Source organism: Diabrotica virgifera, chromosome 8, assembly GCF_917563875.1.
Source record: "Diabrotica virgifera virgifera chromosome 8, PGI_DIABVI_V3a".
NCBI classification, from domain to species: Eukaryota; Metazoa; Arthropoda; class Insecta; order Coleoptera; family Chrysomelidae; genus Diabrotica; species Diabrotica virgifera.
The window spans coordinates 184201827-184213881 of NC_065450.1; the positions used below are offsets into that span (position 1 = coordinate 184201827).

General features: G+C 31.8%; 1 protein-coding gene across 2 annotated transcripts in view; it reads left to right on the top strand.

Moving 5' to 3' along the window:
• Window positions 1-356: 356 nt before the first annotated feature.
• Window positions 357-12055, top strand: part of LOC114337486 (protein ENL) — a 136682-nt gene continuing 124983 nt past the window's right edge. For both annotated transcript variants that reach the window (XR_007700085.1, XM_028287933.2), the window contains exon 1: window positions 357-845. Coding sequence is in view for 1 of the 2 variants with exons in the window: in XM_028287933.2 (XP_028143734.2) it covers window positions 665-845 (181 nt within the window). In the remaining variant the exon portion in view is untranslated. The remainder of the gene's footprint in view (window positions 846-12055) is intronic.

Genomic DNA, 12055 nt, shown 5'->3' on the forward strand with positions numbered 1-12055 from the left:
AATTCTTAAATCTCACACAGAACACGAAATAAATGAGATAAAAACCATTACAAAAAATTAGAATTCTGAAATGATTTTTGAAATCATTTCAGAATTTACAACTCTGAAAACGAAAAGGTTTTTTCTGTTAAAACAAAGTATTTGTCCAATTTGTATCAAGAAATATATTCAAATTTAAGAATGGTTAAATGAAAAAAACACTAACAGAATAGTTAAATGTCATTGGTCAAAAAAAAAGAAAACGGGCATTAGTTGCTATGTAAACCAATGAAACATCATCTTGAGAAGACTTGTGAAACTGACTTGGAATATTATTTTTATTAACTGTCAAACCTAGAGTTGAAAGTTGAAAGTTGAAATTAATCTACGTCATTTGTTAACGAAATTGATACACAAACAAACCTTTATGCCACAAATACGATTAGTTAATTTAAATTGTTTATATGGACATAAGTAGTGAAATACTGAAGCTTTTGTACTAGTCATGTGAATGTAAATAAGCCTATATTAACTTTAGAACATGGATGTACACATTGTTATAACTTTTACCCACATGTAGAGAAATCTAAAATTAGGTACCCATTTTCGTTGACATAATATTGATGAAGAACTGGTCAAAAAGACATGTGTACGATAGAGGATATGCGGGATGTTTAAGTAAAACATGTCCTTAACCATTCTGTTGGAACTTGGGCACAGTGCCTCTTTGAAACAGAAAAAAGATTCTGCAGGATTCACTCATGATTGGGAAGTTTTTGTTAGAGGACAGAACGAAGCTAAGATTCAATATTATGTAGAAAAGGTGGTCTTCAATCTGCATGAAAGTTTTCCCAAACCAAAGCGAGGTACAAATGTTTTTCAGAAATAATGTAGGTATTTTAGAACATTAATTACTGGATCTCTTTCTTTGCTTTACAATAATATGTACTAAAAAACCTCCCAAATCAATATTAAATAAATGGGTGTTAAAATAATTAGGTATACTTAAATCTTACAGAATATATCTTTCAAATCTGGTAATCAACATAATCTGTCTTTAAGAATAACTAGAGAATACCACAAATTGTAAAACAGGTTATATTATTAAATATTCAAATAATGTATTGTGGTACTTAATCCAGTAATCAGTAAACGAATGTGAAATACGGTGACACCATGTAATTTTAACATGTCACCCAGTGGCGTAGCGTGAGTGTCGGCTGCCCGGGGCGGAAGACAATTTTGAAACCCTCTTATTTAGGCATTTTAATTTAATGTATAGATAATATACTATACATTAAATTATAAAGTACTTTTCAGTGAGAACAGTCATTATTATTTTGCATTATACAGGTTAAATTTTAAATAAAAAGGTTTACCTATCAAGTCTTACAATCACGTTTAGTAATACAAAATTTCTTTTACTTTAACCAATTAGATACATTGATATAACTTAGATACCTATTACTTAAGATTAGGTACACCTTGACGATCGACAACATTAAATAAAATCAATTTTTAATTAGAACTAGAACAATACTATAATGTTATATTTTTATTAAAAAACAATATGAGTATTTGTTAGGATTAAAAACAAAACTTCGGTCTTCAAATCAAAAGAGCAAAAGTCTTTTATTGCACCGTCAATGTATTGCATCACATACCTCTTGCTCAATAGACAAAATAGCCAAATTAGTTAGTTTTAGAGTACAGTAGAACTCCAATTATCCGGATCGCCAATTATCCGGATCAGATTGAGAAAAAGAAAAAATCAAGTTTGTAAAAAAATAATTCATTTTACTGTGATTCAGTATTGTGTGTCAATATTACGTAATGCAAACTTTGTCATTTACATATTGTTGTGTATACTGTATTGTTTTTCATAATAAATACCGTATATGTTCTCCATTGTGTTTTGCTGTAATTACATTCCTTTCCCGGAAAAGGCCTTTTTCGAGAAAAATCCAATTATTCGGATTTTTGATTATCCGGATCGGGTCCGGTCCCAATTAATCCGGATAATTGGAGTTCTACTGTACTCATTGTCGATCTTAAATAATTTTTAATCAACTTTAATTTTGAAAAATGTCTCTCACAACTGAAATTGCTTATAACAACTGTGAAAAATATTCGGAACATTATTAAAATATTGGGCAGAGCATCTTCCAGCTTGGATTTAACAATACATTTAAATAAATTAAGTTAATCTATTATCAATAATCATTAATCAATTTATTTTCGTTGCCTGTAGCAGCAACGAAAGTCAGCAGTCTAAGTCTCTCCAGCTTGAAATCCTGCTCATCAATTTCATCAGATGCGTAGTCTAGATTACATTCAGTGTTGTCTGGACCTAATAATATAGCCGGCGTTAGATAAGCAAACTTACATATTCTGTAGCTGTTGAAAACGCTCATGAATTTCTACAATAACTCTATCTAACGAAGAAAACAGCTTTCGTCTCAACTCATTTTCACAAGACAATTTAGCATCTCTAGTTTCGTCATCAAAAATATGCTTTCTTGTTGTGCCCCTTCGTGGTTTTATAGAAATTCCAAGTTCTTCACACATATTTTTTGCATAAACTATAGCTCCATTTGCCCATTCCTCTCTTTTCTCTGTCAATACCATATGCAAAGCATTTACTTTCTGAGCGCACAATTTTATGTCAAGTCCCCTTGTTTGTAAATTGTTCCCACAAGTCAGTATAGACGTTGTTGCCAGTCGTTACAAAATATTGTCATTCAAAGAAAAGGAATTCCTCGAATTTGTCACAAAATAAGTTGATAAAAATATAAAATGGTTCAAATATTTACAAAATCTTCTTCTTATAATAGGACTATGTCCTGTTTCTTCTGTTACAGTCTCTGCTGCGATCCAGAGTTCCAGCTCTCGTACCATCGTTTTTGGGTCTTCCTATGGGTCGCTTGGTGTTGGGCTTCTGTGTCTTCACCCATTGCGCCATACGTTCAGGGTCCATCTGATATATGTAGTCTCTACATATGCGTCGTCATGCTCTTGTCCATCTCACTACGTCTTGAACGCCTAGCTCTCTCAATGTGTCTTCGTTTCGTATTCTATCTCTGAGTGTGATGCCTCTTATGGATCTTAGAGTTTTCATCTCTGTTGTTCTCATTATTTGTTTGTTTGTTAGGTATGCTTATATACAAAATATTTTTATTATTTATTGTTATATTTTGCCGCCCCCAAAAAGTGCCGCCCCCACTACGCTACGCCACTGATGTCACCACTGAATTGCATGACAATTTGGATTTAGGTTCCTCTTACCCACTACTTCATGATTGGACTTGAGCCCAGGGTTGCTTTTACTTGGGGGGTGAAAGCCACCCCTTCTCGGGGGTGAAAAACATGTGTTTAAGATAAGTCTGAAAATAGATAAATTGACTAATTCTGAACAACTTTTGTTCTATAGGTACCTATACCCCATTCCACGAATATATGACCCTCTTGGATTATCGCGACAACGAATATTTTACTGTGCAAAATATGAAGAACGAAAGTAAATTGCAAATTATATCATTGTTTATTGGAGTAATTATTAGAGCAAAATACTTTCGTACTTCTCATGCTGCACACTAAAATATTCGTTGTCGCGATAATCCAAAACAGTCGTATATTCGTGGAATACACCATATTGAGTTTTCATTCAGTTAATACTTATCGAGTTATTTGCAAGTGAACATGCTCATGTTTCAAATACAGTAGAGCGTCGATTATTTGAACGTCGATTAACTGAATGACCACTTATCTGAACTTCTGACTTGTCGTGTAATAGCTCAAATTGAAAATGCCTAAAAAGCCTGTTGTCTTTTCTATGAAAGATAAACACTAGATTAATAAATGGTTAGAGGGAGGTGAATCTTCAACCAATTTATCCAATAAATACAAAGTTGGTAGGCAGGTAAGACGGATGAAAAATATAAAAGATGAACATAAGTAACTTTATGTTCCAGCTTAATTCTTATGATGGATCCACAAATCGTAAAACAATGAAACTTGCCTTAAACACGGATTTAGATGATGTATATTAGCTGTGTACTCAAAAAAGATCCTGGGGAGGACCTATTTCTCCTTTCTAGATCCCAGGGAGTTTTAGTTTTGTTGCATATAGTTTGTGATGCCAAACTGACATTGAAAATCAAATTTCATATTTTGTAATCCATTCTGAAATACTTTGCCAGACATATGGTTGAAAAACATGTAACCTAGCCTCTCATAAACAGGTACGATTGCTACCTGTTTACCAGAAGAAAATTGAAGAATTTCTAAGCTTTCGTATTTAATACTTAAAAAATCTTTATTTTGTCGCAAATACAGCACTTTTTTTGGTTAATTTCTATCCTATTTGTCACTAAAGATATACATAATATCGATGGTTTTTGAGAAAACATCATAAGTGACAAAACGCAAATTTTTCAGGAGAGGACTTTTTCTTCTAACAACTTTTTGGCTAATAAATACAATTAAAATTTTTAAACTCTGATAAATTAGTAGATTATTTACGAATTTATCATAGTTTAAAAATTTTAATTGTATCAGCCAAAAAGTTATTGGAAGAAAAAGTCGTCTCCTGAAAAATGTGCGTTTTGTCACTTACGCTGTTTTGTCAAAAACCCATCGATATATGTGTGTAAGTATGTAAAGATTTTTGTAAATAAGGCTTTCATTCACCTGTGGATGAATAGTAGGTATGGTTGTATCAATGCAGTTCGATTATCCAAAAAAATCAATTTTCCGAACACCCCTGTCCCCCAATTAGGTAGTTTGGATAATCGACGCTGTACTGTAACTAAAAAAGTAAGTATTTTATCGAAAAAAAAATTCTCAACAAAAATGTAGCTTATACAAACCCATAAAAATGGTATATTTGTGAAGTCTCTAGACCCAGTAGAAGCAGAGTTGTAGCTCGTGAAAAGTAGGTTCTATAGCACATTATGTATAAGTATCTTACAATGCTGTATAGTATGAGTTTTGATATCTCCTAAAATATGTTATTGGTTTTTATTCATAACTGTCTTAGTTTTTAAGCTATGAAATGATTAAAAAATCATTTTGTAAGTTTTTTTAAGGACAGTCAGATCATTAAATGATTAAATTAATTAAATTTTAATTTATTTTTTTTAAACCCAATTTGTGAAAGCCTTGTAGTTGAAAGGGTAAATGTGTCACTAATCACCAGTGTATTTGAACAGCCATATCTTAACCAATTTTTGTCTTACAGAAAAACTAAAACAAAACGTACAATTTCTTACTCTTCAGATTTTTAGAATTTCTAATACCTTTAAGTTACTTTGAAAAAGAGGCATTTTTTCAAGATTAAAAAAATTTACTATAAAATTAAATTTTTTAAAAAATAAGCACTTTTAACCAGTAAAACTTACAGATTGTGTAAACAATACATAAATAAAGTAAATTGTAAAGCGGTAACAATTAATAATTTTATTTGGGGTGCTAATTAGGGGGATATTTTTTACCAAAAAAAAGGGCCAACTTTATTTTGAACGTAACTCACTTAGTTTTGATGCTAGAAGCTTTTATAAAAAATAAAAATAAAGCTTTTGTAAACACTTTAAAAAAGTTTTGATGATTTTTCCCTGAAAAGTGCTTAATTTTTTAGTTATTTTACGTTGAAATATTCTATTTATAATTTAACAAATAAAATCCATTTTTCAGGAGTTACAATCTTGCTTCTACTGGACCCATAGACTTCATAAATCATTTTTTTTTTTAGTTTTTTATAGGCTACATTTTTACTAAGAATATTTTTTTTGATGAAATACTTTTTGAGATACAGTAGAGCGTCGATTATCCGAAGCAATTGGGGGACAGGGGTGTTAGGAAAATCGATTTTTTCGGATAATCAAATTGTATTGATAAAGCAGTACTATTTATCCATAGTCGAATCAAAGCCTTATTTAGGGTATAAAAAAATGCTGTATTTGCAACAAAATGAATATTTTTTTTGCAATAAAAAATCTTCAATTTTCTTCTGCCGAAGCAATCCTACCCATTTTTACGAGCGGCTGGGTTAGTATTTGTCTGGCAAAATATTTCAGAATGGATTAAAAAATATGAAATTTTATTTTCGGTGTCAGTTTGGCATCACAAACTATATGCAACAAAGCTAAAACTCCCTGGGATCTAGGGAGGAGAAATAGGTTCTCCCCGGGATCTTTTTTGAGTACACTGCTTATATAGGCTACAGCATCATCTAAATCCGTGTTTAAGACAAGTTTTATCCAATACGATTTGTGGATCCGTCAGAAGAATTAAGCCGGAACATGAAGTTACTTATGTCTGTCTTTGGTTATTTATCCGTCTTGTCAGCCTACCAACTTTGTATGCATTGGTTGCAGATTCACCTCCCTCTAATCGTTTGTTAATCTCGTGTTTACTTTTCATAGAAAGGACAATACGCTTATAGGCGTGGGCCCGCATATACAATTATTATTTATGACCACACCGTTGAAACTTTTTGTACTTGTTATTTGGGTGGAGTCGGACAAATTTTGAGCTTGGCGCATTATGGTAGTGGGGCGTTTGTTTGTCAAGCGGTGACGAAGTTGTCAATTTTATGCAAGAAAAAAATTTATTACCACATTGGTCATTCTATTTTAATCAATGGATTTTATCATATAAACAACGAAAACAATTTTGTCGGACAAAAATATTGGGGCATATGACGCGTCGGACACGCTAAATATGTCAAATTTATGAAAATAATAAATTTATTACCACATCGATAATTTTAACGGTATCTATCATAAAACCTTTTTACAATAATGTGGTAACCTTGTCGGACAATTTTCACGGGGCATATGCGCAGTCGGACGCGCCGAAGATGTCAATTTCCTGAAAATTTTTTATTTATTACCACAGATGTCATTTTTATTTTGTACTGTTCTTTTACATGTCTAATGCATATTGGATCACTTGTCGGACAAAAATAATGGGGCGTTTTGGTACAATTAAAATAAAAAGTAATTTTTATGCATACAGGGTGTTTGGTAAAGAATGGGCCATAGCTTAACCTCAGGTCCCTGAGGTTAAAATAGGCCGATTTAAGCTAACTTACCTTAGTACAAAGTTTATAATAGCCTAGATACAGGGTGTCAAAGTTAAACTTTTTTTTTATTTATTATTGAATATTTCCTGATAGGTATGAGATAACAACATGAAATTTTATATCTGGGGGTTTCTTGGGTCGAGAAATCTATATTCCTTACCAAAAATTATGCATTGCCCAGAGGGCGCCACATATGCCTTTCACCACTCATTTATTACGTTCAATTTTTTTTATCCCTCACTCTGTATAATTTTGACATTAAAATTTTTATTTTCCTATTAGTTTTACTTAAAAAAGGTATACTTCTTTCATCTTCCTAAACTCAACCGTTTTCGAGATAAACGCATTTTAAATATGCGATACACCATCATTTTTAGCATAATATCATTGTAGTTACACCCGAAAAATAACTTAAAATTTATGAAAATAATAAATTTATTACCACATAGCTAATTTTAACGAAATCTACCATAAAACCTTTTTACAATAATGTGGTAACCTTGTCGGACAATTTTCACGGGGCATATGCGCAATCGGACGCGCTGAAAATGTCAATTTCCTGAAAATTTTTTATTTATTACCACAGATGTTATTTTTATTTTGTACTGTTTTTTTACATGTGTAATGCATATTGGATCACTTGTCGGACAAAAATAATGGGGCGTTTTGGTACAATTTAAAAAAAAATTAATTTTTATACATTTTCGACTTCATATTAAATTACGTATTTTTCGGCTCATATTACCCGTATGCGCGCCAATGGTGAATATTAAATTCTTAACTGTAGTTAAAAAATGTAGTTAATAATGTAACTGTAGTTAATACCCAAAATTAATTTTGGGTACAACTCTAAGTCATCATCATCATCATCATCATTTGGCTCTACAACTCTATGTGAGTCTTGGCCGCGTTTACTATTTCCCTCCATTGTTGTCGGTCCTGAGCAGCTATTTCCTATTGCTGTACTCCCATTTTGCGTAGATCGCTGGCTACTGCGTCCTTCCATCTCTTTCTTGGGCGACCAACTGACCTTTTTCCATCGGGCCTTTCCCAGAATGTGGCGTTTAGAAGTCTTTCGTCACTTGATCTTAGTACGTGACCCGCCCATCGTATTCTGTTTGATTTAATGTAGCGTACTATGTTTTCATCTCCGTATATTGTCTGGAGTTCATCACTGTGTCTTCTTCTCCATTCTCCAAGTCATACCCTTTTAAATTTTTTACTTAATGTGTGTAACAATTTTCAGCTAAATCGATCTAAAAATAACCGAGAAAAACTGTTTTAAAATTTTTTTTGATAATACCTTCTCGTCGATAGCCTAAAATAATGAAGTTTTCTGTTCGTTTGCCCCAACATTTTTGTCAGAGAGTTACATGTTTTGGTTAAGAATATAATTAGTTGTAACTTACTACTTTGTCGGAAAAATGGTTGTAAATATAAGGGATGCACGAACCCAGCATAATTTAAAAGTATACTTTATTAATAAACATTAAATTTTTTGTCCGACTTTGGATTTGCCCCAATATTTTTGTCCGACACTTAGATTTTTTGATTTGGAATAAAACTACTTATAACCCGATTTGTGTCGGAAATTTTTTTTATTTCGAGAAAAAAAACTACAGAACTATGTTTGTCGTTGTTCAAGGAGTATGTACGCAAATATCAGATCACAATTTTTCTAAAATTTTCCCTCTTGTCGGAAATTTTTTTGGAAAAATTTTGAGTACAGCTCTGCGTCTACCATTTTAAATGTTTTACTTAGTGTGTGTACCAATTTTGAGCAAATCGATTCAAAAATAACCAAGAAAACTGTTTTAAAATTTTTTTTGATAATACCTTCTCGTCGATAGCCTAAAAGAATTAAGTTTTCTGTTCGTTTGCCCCAAGATTTTTGTCAGACAATTACATTTTTTGTTTAAGAGTATAATTACTTGTAACTTACTACTTTTGTCGGAAAAATGGTGGTAAAGATAAGGGATACAGGAACCCAGCATAGTTTAAAAGTATAGTTTATCAATAAAAATTAAATTTTTTGTACGAATTTGGATTTGCCCCAATATTTTTGTCGGACACTTAGATTTTTTTATTTGTAATATAACTACTTATAACCTGATACTTGTGTCGGAAATTTTTTTTATTTCGAGAAAAAAAACTACAGAACCATGTTTGTCGTTGTTCAAAGAGTATGTACGCAAATATCATATCACAATTTTTCTAAAATTTTCCCTCTTGTCGGAAATTTTTTTGGGAAAATTTTGGGTACAGCTCTACGTCATATCCTTTTAAATGTTTTACTTAGTGTTTGTACCAATTTTCAGCTAAATCGATTCAAGAATTACCGAGAAAACTGTTTTAAAATATTTTTGGATAATACCTCCTCGTCCATAGCCTAAAAGAATTAAGTTTCCTGTTCGTTTGCCTCAACATTTTTGTCAGACAATTACATTTTTTGTTCAAGAGTATAATTACTTGTAACTTACTACTTTTGTCGGAAAAATGGTTGTAAAGATAAGGGATGCACGAACCCAGAATAGTTTAAAAGTATAGTTTATTAATAAAAATTAAATTTTTTGTCCGATTTTGGATTTGCCCCACTATTTATGTCGGACACTTAGATTTTTTGATTTTTTAATATAACTACTTAAAACCTGATACATGTGCTGAAATTTTTTTTTAATTCCAGAAAAAAATAGAGAACGATGTTTGTCGTTGTTCAAGGAGTATGTACACAAATTATCAGATCACAATTTTTCTAAAATTTTCCCTCTTGTCGGAAATTTTTTTGGGAAAATTTTGGGTACAGCTCTACGTCATACCCTTTTAAATGTTTTACTTAGTGTGTGTACCAATGTTGAGCTAAATCGATTCAAAAATAACCGAGAAAACTGTTTTAAAAATTTTTTTGATAATACCTTCTCGTCGATAGCCCAAAAGAATTAAGTTTTCTGTTCGTTTGCCCCAAGATTTTTGTCAGACAATTACATTTTTTGTTTAAGAATATAATTACTTGTAACTTACTACCTTTGTCGGAAAAATGGTTGTAAAGATAAGGGATACACGAACCCAGCATAATTTAAAAGTATAGTTTATCAATAAAAATTAAATTTTTTGTCCGACTTTGGATTTGCCTCAATATTTTTGTCGGACACTTAGATTTTTTGATTTGGAATATAACTACTTATAACCTGATACTTGTGTCGGAAATTTTTTTAATTCGAGAAAAAAAAAACTACAGAACAATGTTTGTCGTTGTTCAAGGAGTATGTACACAAATTATCAGATCACAATTTTTCTAAAATTTTTCCTCTTGCCGGAAAATTTGTTAAGAAAATTTTGGGTTCCGACCTACGTCATACCCTTTTAAATGCTTTACTTAATGTGTGTACCAATTTTCAGCTAAATCGATTCAAAAGTAACCGAGAAACACTGTTTTAAATTTTTTTTTTTGATAATACCTCCTCGTCGATAGCCTAAAAGAATTAAGTTTTCTGTTCGTTTGCCCCAAGATTTTTGTCAGACAATTACATTTTTTGTTTAAGAGTATAATTACTTGTAACCTACTAATTTTGTCGGAAAAATGGTTGTAAAGATAAGGGATGCACGAACCCAGCATAATTTGAAAGTATAGTTTACTAATAAAAATTACATTTTTTGTCCGACCGTCGAGTTGCCCCAATATTTTTGTCCGACACTTTGATTTTTTGATTAAGAATATAATTACTTATAACCTACTAATGTTGTCGGAAAAATGGTTTTAAAGGTAAGGGTTGCACGAACCCAGTATTTTTTAAAAGACAGTTTATTAATAAAAATTAAATTTTTTATCCGACTTTGGATTTGACCCAATATTTTTGTCGGACACCTAGATTTTTTGATTTAGAATATGTATGTATACACCGTTCTTAGGCGTCAACGCCCTTCGGTAGGGATCTATGGAGGAGTATCACCAAGCCGGAAGCCCTTATCCCTTCCCGTACCGCTCCTCCATAGGCCGATCAGACGCCAGTTTATTCCAGACCAAGCCGTAGACTCTATTGAGTTTTATACTACGGCGTTGGCCTTTTATAAATTTCATGACCTAGCTGAGGCTCGAACCAGCGACCGCAAATCGCAAATCCACTAAACTTGTCGATCGACTGAGCCCCAGCTAACTGGACCGTCAAGACCCGTGATTTAGAATATAACTACTTATAACCTGATACTTGTGTCGGAAATTTTTTTTAATTGGAAAAAAAACTACAGAACGATGTTTGTCGTTGTTCAAGGAGTATGTAAGCAAATATCAGATCACAATTTTTCTAAAATTTTCCCTCTTGTCAGAAAATTTTTTAAGAAAATTTTGGGTACAGCTCTACGTCATACCCTTTTAAATGTTTTACTTAGTGTGTGTACCAATTTTGAGCTAAATCGATTCAAAAATAACCGAGAAAACTCTTTTAAAATTTTTTGATATTACTTTCTCGTCGATAGCCTAAAAAATTAAGTTTTCTGTTCGTTTGCCCCAAGATTTTTGTCAAACAATTACAGTTTTTGTTTAAGAATCTAATTACTTGTAACTTACTACCTTTGTCGGAAAAATGGTTGTAAAGATAAGGGGTACACGAACCCAGCATAATTTAAAAGTATAGTTTATCAATAAAAATTAAATTTTTTGTCCGACTTTGGATTTGCCCCAATATTTTTGTCGGACACTTAGATTTTTTGATTTGGAATATAACTACTTATAACCTGATACTTGTGTCGGAAATTTTTTTTTATTTCGAGAAAAAAAACTACAGAGCGATGTTTGTCGTTGTTCAAGGGGTATGTACGCAAATATCAAATCACAATTTTTCTAAAATTTTCCCTCTTGTCCGAAATTTTTTTGGGAAAACTTTGGGTACAGCTCTACGTCATACCCTTTTAAATGTTTTACTTAGTGTGTGTACCAATTTTCAGATAAATCGATTCAAAAATAACCGAGAAAAACTGTTTTAAAATATTTTTGGATAA